This window comes from Podarcis filfolensis (genome assembly GCF_964270895.1).
Source record: "Podarcis filfolensis genome assembly, chromosome: 16".
Classification (NCBI taxonomy): domain Eukaryota; kingdom Metazoa; phylum Chordata; class Lepidosauria; order Squamata; family Lacertidae; genus Podarcis; species Podarcis filfolensis.
Window position 1 is genome coordinate 9,179,151 of NC_139620.1, and position 14,212 is coordinate 9,193,362.

General features: G+C 47.5%; 1 protein-coding gene across 2 annotated transcripts in view; it reads left to right on the top strand.

Annotated features, from left to right (window-relative positions):
• EFNA4 (ephrin A4) overlaps nt 1-14,212 on the top strand; it is a 30,761-nt gene that overhangs the window by 6,460 nt on the left and 10,089 nt on the right. Inside the window, exons 1-2 of one of the 2 annotated variants that reach the window (XM_083591587.1) lie at nt 7,806-7,945; nt 13,605-13,897. In XM_083591587.1, coding sequence (XP_083447713.1) covers nt 7,821-7,945; nt 13,605-13,897 — 418 coding nt within the window. In that variant the 5' untranslated portion in view covers nt 7,806-7,820. Of the gene's footprint in view, nt 1-7,805; nt 7,946-13,604; nt 13,898-14,212 lie in introns of those variants that run through there. The other variant, XM_083591588.1, reaches the window with a different exon arrangement.

Sequence of the window (14,212 nt, forward strand, 5' to 3'; positions counted from 1 at the left end):
GAAAGCACAAAGTGCAAGTAGATAAATAGGTACCGCTCCGGCGGGAAGGTAAACGGCGTTTCCGTGCGCTGCTCTGGTTCGCCAGAAGCGGCTTAGTCATGCTGGCCACATGACGCGGAAGCTGTACACCGGCTCCCTCGGCCAATAAAGCGAGATGAGCGCCGCAACCCCAGAGTTGGCCACAACTGGGCCTAATGGTCAGGGGTCCCTTTACCTTTACTACCTCTAGAAGCTTTCTGAAAGCCTCTGGTTGGCTGCTTTGGGGATTGAAATTGCTGGCGTTGGATGGAGTCTCCTTGTGTTTCTTTCGCATTCGGAGTTTTGGATGTTAACATTTGCCTGCCTGCCTAAGAAAGCAGTGACTAAAATTTGCTGATCCGTTTACATTCCAGGAGATTCCTTGCTTTGCTGAGATTCTGTGCATGTTTCCTTGGGAACCCGTGCTTACTTGGGAGTAAGTCCTGTTTAATTCACTGTGACTTACTCCAGAATTACTCCTTCAGACCAAGAATTCTTGGGCTGCAACCCGCAGCCTATTTCAGTTTTAGACTCACTATATTCATTTGGACCCTAGGCAGAGGCTTAGAGAATTCATTGTTGGAGATTGTGTGTTTTTTTTAAAAAAACTATTTCTTTATTCTTAAGAAAGGAATATAAATCTACAAACTGTGGATTGCCTCGAGATTTAATTATCCTTAGAGCAGATCTGTTGGGACTAACTGAAGTTCTATCGCAAGTGTAGCCAGAGTGGTGCCCTTCTGATATAGTCAGACTTCAACTCATAGGGAAAAAAGACAGTCCTGCTGGATCAGGCCAGTCGTCCATCTAGTCCAGCATCCTGTTCCCATAGCGGCCAACCAGATGTCTGTGGAAAACCACCCAGCAGGATTCAGGATGGTCGCCGTCACTTCCTCTTGTGGCAGTGAGTTCCACAGTTTAACTATGTACCATGTAAAAAAGTCGTTTCTTTTATCTGTCCCAAAGCTTTGGAGGTCCATGAGTTCTAGTGTTGGGGGAGAGGGAGAAAAGCTCTTCACTCTCCCTGTGCTGAGCATAATTATAGAAATTATCAAGTTGTGGTCCAGCAAATATCTGGAGGGCCCTATGCATGCTACCTCTGTATGGGCTTATTCTAGGCTTGAATTTAGGTCGCATCCAGCCCAATGATCCCAGCTGAGGTGGTGTGGTTGGGCTGCAGTCCTGTTCACACTTACTTGGGAGTAAGACCCATTAAACTCAGTGAGATTTAGTTCTGAGCAGAGCTAAGAAGTGGAAGGGATCATCCATAACATTTTTGTAGAAAACTTGAACATTTGGGGGGTTTTGGGGGGGTGTGTGAAAGTGCAATATTGATACATATACATTTTTTATATTCTTTTTATGGCTGTAGGTTTTCCTTTTAAGCTTTGAATTAAAAGGTAGGAGAGACAGTATATAAATTTGTGGTGGTTTTTTGCAAGCAGATTTGCACAGGGGAAATTCCAAAAGAAAATTCCCTCTGATTCTCGTGCCTTTTTACTCCACTTCAGTCTCCATTGCCCCTGTTGATACATCTTCATCTTTCAAAACAGCCAGCTATTTGCTTGTGAGGCTTTAATGTTGAAGAACCCTTCGGTTGAGATTGTGTTTGTGTGTGCTAAAAATACAGCTCACTGCTAGAGAGACGGTACATATTGCTGCCTTCAAGAATGCCGCTCTGGCCAGCTATGCCAATGGTCTGGATGACCAAAAGTAGTTGCGTTCTGGGTCTCTTCCGAAAAACTTATCTGCCCTTTCTCACTGCCTCTCCCCCTGCCACAAAGAAAATCGCTTTCAACTCTCACGTGCACCCTCTCTGAAACACAGCCTCAAACCCTGGTCCCCTCCAAACTACTACTACTACTACTACTACTACTACTACTACTACTACTACTAAATTTTTATTATTTATACCCGACCCATCTGGCTGGGTTTCCCCAGGCGCTCTGGGCGGTTCCAACAAAATATTTAAAATACAATAAAGCATCAAACATTAAAAACTTCCCTAAACAGGGCTGCCTTCAGGTGTCTTCTAAAAGTCAGACAGTTGTTTATTTCCTTGACATCTGATGGGTGGGCGTTCCACAGGGCGGGTGCCACTACCGAGAAGGCCCTACGCCTGGTTCCCTGTAACTTTGCTTCTCGCAGTGAGGGAACCACCAGAAGGCCCTCAGCGCTGGATCTCAGTGTCTGGGCTAAACGATGGGGGTGGAGACGCTCTTTCAGGTATACAGGACCGGGGCCGTTTAGGGCTTTCAAGGTCAGCACCAACACTTTGAATTGTGCTCGGAAACATACTGGGAGCCAATGTAGGTCTCTCAGGACCAGTGTTATGTGTTCTCGGCGGCCACTCCCAGTCACCAGTCTAGCTGCCGCATTCTGGATTAGTTGTAGTTTCCGGGTCACCTTCAAAGGTAGCCCCACGTAAAGTGCATTGCAGTAGTCCAAGCGGGAGATAACTAGAGCATGCACCACTCTGGCAAGACAGTCCGTGGGCAGGTAGGGTCTCAGCCTGCGTACCCGGTGGAGCTGTTAGACAGCTGCCCTGGACACAGAATTGACCTGCGCCTCCATGGACAGCTGTGAGTCCAGAATGACTCCCAGGCTGTGCACCTGATCCTTCAGGGGCACAGTTACCCCGTTCTGGGCCAGGGAGTCCTCCACACCCGCCCGCCCCCTGGCCCCCCAAAACAGTACTTCTGTCTTATCAGGATTCAACCTCAATATGTTAGCCGCCATCCATCCTCCAGCCGCCTCCGGACACTTCACCGCCTTCACTGGTTTCGACTTGAAAGAGAGGTAGAACTGGGTATCATCCGCATACTGATGAACACCAAGCCCAAACCCCCTGATTATCTCTCCCAGTGGCTTCATATAGATGTTAAAAAGCATGGGGGAGAGGATGCAACCCTGAGGCACCCCACAAGTGAGAGCCCAGGGGTCTGAACACTCATCCCCCCAACACCACTTTCTGAACACGGCCCAGAAGGAAGGAGCAGAACCACTGTATAACAGTGCCCCCAGCTCCCAACCCCTCTAGACTAGGGGTCAGCAAACTTTTTCAGCAGGGGGCCGGTCAACTGTCCCTCAAACCTTGTGGGGGGCTGGACTACATTTTTGGGGGGGGAAATGAACGAAATCATATGCCCCACAAATAACCCAGAGATGCATTTTAAATAAAAGGACACAGTCTACTCATGTAAAAACATGCTGATTCCTGGACTGTCTGTGGGCCGGATTGAGAAGGCGATTGGCCAGATCTGGCCCCTGGGCCCTAGTTTGCATACCCATGCTAGACGGTCCAAACAGCAAGGCCAGTGATCAAGGGTGATAGGGTTTGGAGTAGACAAACAATGTCTGGCGGGCACCATGCCCACTTGCATACATGTGCAGACCCTGGTGCTTTGAAGAATTCACAGCAGCCATGCGCGCACCCATGCTCTTTGAAGCAAACACGCACACTCTTACACACTTCTCTTCGTACGCACAAACAAACACACTTTCTCACCTACATTCTTCTTCTCTGTCCACCCACCAATCATGTACATATCTATATTTTTGGTGGTTTCTATGGGGTGAGTGAATGTGGCAACCCTCCTTTTGCCTCCTTGTGCCCCCTCACCCCACCAACATCTAGGTTGAGGACTCTGGATAAGAAACTAACAGCACGTCCTGTTTTGCAAACTCGGTTCTCATGTCTGTTTTAAAAGGGGCCTATTATTTGCCCGCTTCCGAACTTTGTACCCTCTCTTGCAAAACCCTCACAGCCCTGGCTACGCTCTTAATCTGGGCTTTGAGCGCTCTTCTGTTTAGTCATTCTGAGGTAGTTGCTGTTGTTGTTTTACAAAGCTTCTCATGCAGGTAAGACAACAACAACTCCAGAGGTGCCGTTAACCTGGCGAGGGCAAAGGCATAACTCCCCCCCCCAAAAAAAACCCCTGGCTCTAAAGCTGCAGAACTCTGGAAGAAATACTAGACAAGGTTCTCTGGGTAGCGTGTTTCCTTGGCTCTTGAAACCAAGGCTTCCCCCAAGCCTCAGACGGCTGAGATTTGGGGGAAAGTTTCCCCGTATCTGAGAATTTGACACCTCGGCTGTCTTGCATCTCGCCAAGCATTAGTAGCTGCGAATCCTAGCCAGACTTTTTGGGCTGCAGGGCAGTGGGGCAAGCTTTTTGCTGTCGAACGACATTCCCTTGTGGGTTGTCTCTGTGGCGTGATGGACCCATGCCAGCAGCAGGCAGGCCTGAAGTCAGTGGGGGAGGCTCAGACCCCAAACTGGGGTTCCCTTTCCCTCTGTTTCTGTTCCTCCTTTCTTTCTCTTTGCCTCGATCCAGTTAAAGCACATAGCTGCTCCCCAAAGAATCCTGGGAATGGTGGTTTTTAAAGGGTACTGGGAACTGTAGCTCTGTGAAGGGGGTAAACTACAGTTCCCATGATTCTTGGGGGGGGGGAGGATGTGACCACCTCCTCCCTTTCCTCCTCTTCATCTGGCAAGGTTTGAAACAGACAGTTCTTAGGAATATAAAAAGAAGCTGCCTTCTACTGAAAGTCAGACCGCTGATCTATCTAGCTCTGTGCCATCTACACTGACTGGCAGCAGCTGCCCTCCTGGGTTTCAAACAGCAGGCTTTCCACTGGGGTTTAACACGGGGAACCTTGGGTGCAAAGCAAACCTGGAGAACTCGTTGCTTCCCAGAGGTCTTTTGGAATTAGCTACAGACCCACTGGTTGCTCATCCATGCTTTTTAGATAGAACATTTTACATGTGGATGGTTTTTGCAATGCTATCCTTGGCTTACGTGGGAGTAGGTCCCATTGCAGTTAGTGGGACTTTCCTCCAAGTTAAAATACACCGGCAGTCGTAGACCTGAGTTGCTTGGGGATGATAAGAAACCCTAAGATATCAGTGCAGTTTGGGAAGAGTCCACCTGCCATCTTGATTCAAAATGGTGCCCAACTGTATCCGCACATATAGAAAACTCAGTCCTGGATCTCAAAGACCATTGTGCGAAACGTGGTTCCGCTCTCGTAAGAGGTTTCCGAGTGCAAAGCGGACAGCCAACTTCCGAAATCACACCATTGATAGGATCCACCCTGGATATTAGGATCCTCCTGGGATGTGGGGACAGTTGGGTGACTAAATTTCCAATAATCGAAACAAGTAACACAGACCTAGCTTGTTTTGAATGTCTGTGGGTGCTCTTGACTAATTGGTGAAAATCAAGGTTGTGTAGACTTTAAAAATAAATAAATCTGGTTATATAAATATTTGACTCTGTGTGAAGTTTGTCCTCTCCACACCCTGCTTACTTAGCAGTTCACGGTTAAGTCGAACGAGATGCGGGCTGTTCCGTTGTGGGGTGTGTGTGTGTTTTTCTCTAATGCTGCTACCAGATCCAAATTTAATCAGAGTTGCGGTGATAGGACGGAGTCCTTTTTGTTGAAGCTCCGCCATCCCCCAGTTGCTTTTCCATCTGTTGGGGAAAAGATACTGATGTCCTCTATCTTTTCCCTATAGTGGGAGAAAAGCAAAGGGGGTGATTATCCCCCCCTCCAAAAAAGCTGGGAAATTGTCAACACCTCCTCCCACTGGGTCCGTTCCTCCAGTCATAAGAAGGACCCGTGGATCGGGCCAAGAGCACATCTAGGCCAGCATCCTGTTGCACAGTGGATCAGTGCATTTGGCTGTTAACCAGATGGTTGGTGGTTCGAGCCCACCCAGGGATGGCTGTGAGCAGGATTCCTGCATTGTAGAGAGCTGGATCCCTTCCAAGTCTACAGTTTTGTGATTCTAAGCGGGACCCGGGCACAACAGCCCTCTGAGCTCCTGTGCTTTCCAGCAACCGGTGTTCAGAAACATACCTGCTTTCAACCATGGAGGCAGCAGAGAATAGGCTGGTAGCCATTGATAGCTGTATCTAGGGCTGCCCAATACAGTGGAACCCCAGTTTTCGAATGTAATCCGTTCCGGATCACTGTTCGACTTCCAAAACGTTTGAAAACCGAAAACTGAACGTGGAAGCCTCAATTCAATAGGGAAACTCAAAACAAGAAGCCGCATCAGACGTTTGGGTTCTGAAAAACGTTCGAAAACTGGAACATTTACTTCCTGGTTTTCAGCATTCAGCGTTCGAAAACAGAGCCATTTGAGAACCAAGGTTTGACTGTACCTGGTTTTCAACATCACGATATATCACCAGCTAAACATTGCGCTGTGTCGATATATCACAATGTCTGAAATAAGGATAGAGCTGGTTTTCAACTTTGTGATATATCACCAGCTAAACATTGCAATAAACTGATTTATCACCATGTCTGATATGAGAATAGGGAAGTCTTTTAATGTTTAATTATGTTTTTATATATGTTGGAGGCCAACCAGAGTGGCTGGGGCAACCCAGTTAGATGGGTGAGTTATAAATGATTAAAAAACAACAAGTGCAATAATAATTAGCTAGCTTCACGGTTCTTCCCATGTTGTGATTTTTGCATAGCACACACACAAACAAACATCATGATTCGCGATATATTGCCAGGTGAAAAATTATGAAAGCAATATCATTTTATGGACTTCAAACCGGTGTGGCTATTCAAGTTGTTAACCATCAGTTTTAACTCTTTGCTGCGTTAAGAATCCAGTTTAGAAACTTCAGCAATAAAGTGAAAACAGAAGCTGCCAAGAGACAACCCGCGTGTTTTCCCGCAACTCTCCCACTCGAGCCCTTAATTCCTCCAGGACAGCAAGCAGTATCTAATCTCATCGATCTTCACAACAGTAAAATAGGTCATTGGTGCTCCTAATTAATGAGCGGCGATCCTTGCCTTTTCCCGGATCTCCACCCTGGCCATTTCCGATCCGTCCGGTTTTTTGCGCAATCTGTGCACAACGGCAGCACCGCACTCCCCACGCATCAAGGAGTTGTGGTTTTCTTGTGGGGATTCCTCGTTCGCCACACGGCCAGCCTGCAATATTTTGGACGCAGGGGTGGGGTTAAATGCCATTCCAAGCCCATTCAGATGTCATATCCGCTGTCAGTAATGATTTGCTATGTACCCGGGCCTGTACTTAACAGCAGGGGAAAGTTGGAAGCTACAGTGGTACCTCGGGTTAAGTACTTAATTCGTTCCGGAGGTCCGTTCTTAACCTGAAACTGTTCTTAACCTGAAGCACCACTTTAGCTAATGGGGCCTCCCACTGCCACCATAGCACGATTTCTGTTCTCATCCTGAAGCAAAGTTCTTAACCTGAGGTAATATTTCTGGGTTAGCGGAGTCTGTAACCTGAAGCGTATGTAACCTGAAGCGTATGTAACCTGAAGCGTATGTATTCCTGAATACTCAAATTCCACTTGTGTGTTTTTTTGTTGTTGTTGTTAAAGGTTGTGAAGAGTGACATCTATGGCGCAACCATATTTTGGAATACCATGTACTGTTCTGATCGCCTTACCTCCAAAAGGATACTCTTAGGGTTGCCATACGTCTCGAATTTCCCGGGCATTCCTGGAATACTGTAGTCAGAAGGGTTGTCTGGGCAGAAATCGTTCTTGCCGATTTCTGTTAAAAAAAAAAAAAAGGTTAAAACAGTAGGCCTTGTGGAAATCCATCAAAGCTGAATGGAGGAAGTTTCAGGACAGAATCCTCTTCTATGGAACTCACTCCCACAAGAGGCAGTGGGTGATTGATTTTGATGGCTTTAAAAGGGGACTGGGCAAAATTCACAGAGGAAAATACTATCAAAGGCTATTAGCCACGATAGCTACGTTCCGTCTACGGCTGGGCGATACCTGCTTTCCAACATCGCGATGTATGACCATGGCGATAGAGCGTTGCATCGTGATGTTGAAAGGGAAGGAGCATTTGCAACCGCTGCCGCCACCAGCTCCTGGCGCAGGGAGGAAGGCAAGGCCCACCTGCGATTTACCGCCAGGTGAAGGCGCCATTGTGCTGGCCCTTAAACCAGTTCTGGACGATGTACTGATGAAGAAGGCCTGTCACGTTGAAGAGACATGTCTTCTTCCTGTTTTTGTTTGTTTCAGGCGTTTGCATATTAGTTTCAGATTAATCTGTTTGGCTGTGCGGTGCTGTAATAACGGGAGGCTCTTATGTGGCAGGATATTAAAACGGGGAGTCGAACCTGAGGAAACGAAATCAACTCCTGTCAAAAGCATCCACCGCCCAAAGAAGCCCAAACTCAAATGTAATAAGAGCTTGACAAAACAGGTCAATCCAAATGATAAACTGGGAACGTTGTTGTTTAATGTGTTTTTAAAAATGCCGTTGATCTGTTTCAAAACAGGAGCAAAGTTTGCTACAGGGCCTGAGTCGCTGGCTTGCTGGAACTGTTGTCAGCCGCTCTGGGATGGATATAAATAAATTATTATTATTATTATTATTAAGAGGTGGTCTTTTGAGTGGCTGGACTACAGCTTCCATGGGACCCAGCCGCCATGATGGAAAAGCCCCAGGAGGTGATAGGAGTTGTAGTCCAGCCACTGGAAGCCCACAGCCCTGTCTCAAAAGGCCACAGGACTTTGGTTAGGATATTCCAGGAAACCAGTGGCTCAGGACCTGGGGGTGATGGGAGTTGTAGTCCAGCAACATCTGGAGGGGCATCACAGGCATGTGGTTTGAAACAGGGCGGGCGAGACGGCCTCCCACCTGCCTGAGGATTTCTTATTTATTTTATCACGCCCTCCAAGGAGCTGCATACATGGCTTTCCCCATTTTACCCTTGCAGCAACCCTGTGGGGTAGGCTAGGCTCAGAGGCAGCAACTGATCCTCACACCCAGTGAGCTTTGTGACAGTGTGGGGGATTTTAACCCCGGCCTCCGCCGTGAAGCGCGCTGGGTGATCGCAGACCCATCATGGTGTCTCAGCCTATCCCGCCTTGTAGGGTTTTTTTTTTTAAAATTATATTTTATTAATTTTCCATCAAAAGAAAATACAAATCACATTGCAACTTCTACATATTCTCCTCATTTTTAGACTTCCTTCAGCCTTTCTGCCAATCATCCGAATTAAATTTTCTTTAATTACACATTTCCAGATTTTGCTATTACCTTTATCCCTACCCCTCGCTTCTATTTTCCTTTTTTGTAATATTTCTTATGTTATTACAGAGCTTCTTTAAATGCCACTAACGTTATTTCACTATCACTTATACATTCCCAATACTCAACTAACTTTCCCCAGTCCTCGATGAACTTTTGATCTCGTAGATATCTGATCTTCCCAGTCAGTTTATCAAGTTCTGCATAGTCCATCAGCTTCATTCTCCACTCCTCCAGTGTTGGTATTTGTTCTTGTTTCCATTTCTGGGCCAGTAATATTCTTGCCGCTGTTACTGCATATTGGAAAAGTTTATGATCCCTTCTATTTATTTCATTTCCCACGATTCCTAAGAGAAAGGCCTCTGGTTTCTTAGCAAATGTATATTTCAACATTTTTTTCAGTTCATTATATATCAACTCCCAGAAGCTTTTCACTTTCTTACATTCCCACCACATGTGAAAAAATGTACCATCCTTTTCTTTACCTTTCCGCCTTGTAGGGTTGGGCTGAGGAGAGCGGGCAAAGGAGCAGTTCAAGAATGGATGGGAGCCAGGAGGTGCTCTGCTTGTGGCTCCTGGTATTGTTTTGGTTTCTTCACCAAGTGGCCATGGCAGTGTCACCCTGAGGCATTGTGGGAAATTTAAAATAGTGTCACCCAAGGTGTGCTTGAAACCTTTCTTTTTTAAAAAAATTATTAGTTTTTTTAACATATCATTTTCAACAATTATTAAACATACTTTTATATCTTATACAATTTTTTGACTTCCATCAATCATATCTGAAAATTTTCCAGTCTTTTCACTTAATATACATTTCTTACTTTCACTATTACGTTTAAATCTCGTAACTAATATCTCTCTTCTTTGCAATGTTTCATACATTTCTCCTTACAAAACTTCTTGTAGTCCTACTAGCGTAATTTGTTGATTGCAGTTGCTCTTCAAATAGTTCGTATATTTCTTCCAATCTTCTGTAAATCTCTGGTCCCGCAGGTTTCGAGTCCTTCCTGTCATTTTATCCAATTCTGCGTAGTCCATTAATTTTGTCTGCCATTCTTCTTTTTTCGGTGAAACCTTTGTTTTTGAGGGGCAACTAGGGCAGGCCTTAGCAGGCAGCTCTGGCAAATGACCAAAAGGGTTGTGTGCTGGTGCCAGGGCTGAGGAGCTTTTCTAGGAGAGGCCGGGAGGTTCTGGCCTGCTGTGGTTTCCTTGTCACAAGCGGCCATGTGCTTTTTGGATGCAGACTGGGAGTGCTGAAGCGCTCTTGACTTGAGCATCCCTTCATACCCCTCAGTTTGGTCCATGCCTTGAGTTCGAGTTCTGACACTTTGGGTTCATGCCTTGAGTTCGAGTTCTGACACTTTGGGTTCCTTCAGGCAAACATGAAATGTAGCAACTTTTCCTTTAGGGAAAGATGCTTTGTGGTCACCGACAGAGCACCCAGGATTCAATCCCTGGCATCTCCAGAAAGGGCTGGGAACGTCCTCAACAGCTGCTGCCAGTCCGTGTAGACAATGTTGAGCTGGTATAAGGCAGCTTCACCTGTTGCTTTTAAAAATCAGCCCTTTGTTTAGCACCATGAGGACTAGAATCTTGCTTTGTTTCATGCGGATGGACCATAGCTCAGGTGCAGAGCATCTGCTTTGCATACTGGAAAGGTCCCAGGTTCAAATCCTGGTGTCTCCAGCTAGAGCCGTGGAAACTCCTGCCGCAAACCCTGGAGGGCAGCTGCCAGCCAGAGCTAGAGGGACCAAAGTTCTGATTCCTAGGTTCCTGAGGCTGCCTGTGAATGTGTTTTTTTTGACATACCGAAGCCATACCCGCCAAACATGCCCGTTACTTCCTGGTGGCGCATTGCAAGGGGGTCATGTGCCCATGCGTGGGTTTTGGCTGCCACATTCCCCGACGATGCATCACTCCTAGTCGGGGGTCCTTTGTCTTGGGGCTGGGCTGTCGGCCCGTTGCCCTGGGGGCTCCCCGCTGACCCTTTTTGCTTCCAGTCACGTGAATTAATCGGAGTTGACATCTGCTTGTTTAGCAGAGCTGGGCAGCTGGATCGAAGCAGTGGGTGGGGGGCACCTGCAAAGGCTGTGCTCCCTCACTTTTTTGGGGGGAGTGCTTTTGGAGAGAGTCCTTTCCTGTACATCATCAAACCTTGGGCTTTATACTAGGATGAAGAGAAGTCCGTGAGGGCTGGATTTGTGTGTTAGGAGAGAAACTTCTTCAGGATTGCTAGATGCAGGTTTCTGTTGTGAAGAGTCTTCTACAGACAAATGGTTTTGGTCAAAAATGCAAAAGAAACAGGATGACACTGCTGTGATTGAAAAAAAAAGGGAAGTAAAATAAACCACAGGACGCGGGCGGCTCTGTGGGTTAAACCACAGAGCCTAGGACTTGCCGATCTGAAGGTCGGCGGTTCGAATCCCCACGACGGGGTGAGCTCCCGTTGCTCGGCCCCAGCTCCTCCCAACCTAGCAGTTCGAAAGCACGTCAAAGTGCAAGTAGATAAATAGGTACCGCTCCGGCGGGAAGGTAAACGGTGTTTCCGTGCGCTGCTCTGGTTCACCAGAAGCGGCTTAGTCATGCTGGCCACATGACCCGGAAGCTGTACGCCGGCTCCCTCGGCCAATAAAGTGAGATGAGCGCCGCAACCCCAGAGTCGGTCACGACTGGACCTAATGGTCAGGGGTACCTTTACCTTTAAAATAAACCACAGGATTAAGAGCGTCTAGCTGCATAAAATCTGTGAGGCAAGCTCAGAAAGAACTCGCAGTAATATAATCCAGAAATCCCTGACAACGCCCCTGAGAGTGATAGCACCATTTTGCAGAATGAGGGTGCCCGCTGCCCCCCTGTGTGACTCCCTGCTCTAGCCTAAGATCCTTCTGAGGCAGGCAACGCTTTCTCAGTGCTGAAATCAGATGTGTCTGGCTTGTTTAGTCATGCCCAATGCTGCTATAAAGTACTTGCCCTTGGAGGAGGGTGCTGGTTGCCCCTCTGCACGAGTGCCCGCTATGCTTTTTGGCTGCTTTCAGTCAGGCACTGCTAAAGCGATGGAGTAATTCTACCACATTTCAGTGTTGGATGAGAGGTAAACCTGTTGAAGGAGGTGTTTGTGTGTGGGGGGGAGATTATAGGCACCTTCTTTCCACGAGTGGGTGTTTTCTGCCTCATGGGAGCTGTGAATTATATTTAATTAACTTTGGGAAAATCCCAGCATTTTCCCTCAGGGACTTTTCGAACGTGTAAACCACAGCAAACCTGTGAAATGCTTTCTTTTTCGGAATGGGCAAAATGCTTTTTTTGCAATGCATGCTCAGAGTGCGCCGTCTGAAGACATTTATGTAAGGCAGGAGTGGAGGGAACAGTGTTGAACTACAACGCCCATCATCCTTGACCATTGGGCCTCCAATCCAAGAGGCTCCTCTGTGCCTAGAGCAGGGGTGGGGAGCCTGTGCCCCCCCCCCGGTTGTTGTTGCACTCTGACTCCTATCAGCCCCAGCCAGCATGGCCAACAGTGGGGGATGATGGGAGTTGTAGTCCAGCAACGCCAGGAGAGAGACAGATTCCCATCCCTGCTGCAGACCTAAGGCAACACTCAAACCCAAGATTTCTGCACTGCTGTTGTCTTCTGACTCCCATCAGTCCCACAGCCAGAATGGCCCAGTGGTCAGGGGCAGCGGGAGTTGTCGTTCAGGTTGCCAGGTTGCCGGCCTTTGATGTGGAAACTTGAGGAGTCATCGGCCACACCTTAAATAAGGGCCTGGGAGCAAACTGGATGCCAACGCGGATTAGGAAAGGCTTGGCATTCGTGTTCTCAGCATCCGGTCTTAGCCCAAAGGAGAGTCGTGGTGTTCTCCAACTGATGGAATTTCTGACGTGTCTCCAAAGAGCTCTCTGATAATCTTCTTCTTTTCACTGCATGCTTTTGGCCTATTTTGGCCATGAGAACTAGAAACTTACTTGCTGTTGGGTATTGTTTTGTTTTTAAAGAAAGCTGATTCTTAGGGATCTTCCTTTTGCGCCCAATACTACACTGGGTCACTTAATCAAAAGCACCCTTTTACCCCTTCTGTTGCCGTTGCTGTTTTTTAGACGCCAGGCTCATTTTAATCTGGGCCCTTCTCTTTCCAGAAAGTGCCCCATCTAGGAAGGGGCACAGGAAAAAAAATACGTATTCTCTCCATCTTGCCCTCGAGACTCTAACCAGGCCACATCTCTCATTGACTTTGTTTTGGCCACTCTTTAGTGCTTTTGCCTGGCTGGAATGTGTCCTCGAACCCTGGTCATGCCTCTTCCTTGCCAGGATGTAGGAAACAGAGGGGCATGGGCAAGTCTGTTCGTAGCAACTCACCAGCCTACTGCCCAAAGGTTTACCGCCGTTGCTCCTTCGGCTTTTGAGCATGGTCCCGCCCAACCCTGCCACACGGCCCCCAGAAAGCTGCCCTGCGGGGAATGCGGCCCTTTGGCTCAAAACTCCTCCCTATCCCCTGATCGTTTTGGCGGCTGACTGATTTGCTTCTCCCCATTTGCAGATTCCTGGAAGAAGACTATGCCGTCCAGGTCTCCATCAACGATTACCTGGATATCTACTGCCCGCACTATGAGCAGCCGCTGGCTGCGGGGAGCCCAGAATCCTTCACTTTGCTCATGGTGGACATTGAAGGCTACCGGGGCTGCTACGAGACGCCGGGAGCCTTCAAACGCTGGGAGTGCAACCGGCCCTACGCGCCTTACGGGCCGGTCCGCTTCTCGGAGAAAATCCAGAGGTTCACGCCTTTCTCGCTGGGCTTCGAGTTCCAGCTGGGCCATGACTACTACTATATCTGTGAGTTGGGCCTTTGGCAGGCAAGGATGGGATGGTTCTGAGTCGACTTGAGGGCCAAATTGTACAAGGTTTTCTCTGAGAGAGAGAGTTATGAATGGGATTTAGTGCTGCCCCAAACTTTTTTTTAAAAAAATAATTTTTTATTTGATTTTCAAGAATCTATATAAAAACCCATTCCAAATCCAAATGTCGAAATTACTCTGAATCTCCTGACTCCCCCCTCAGTCCCTTCCATGGGCCTTATTGATCCTATTTTCAACTGCATATCAGTACTTCTCCCCTTTTTCAATCTTTCTAAATTATCCATACATATTG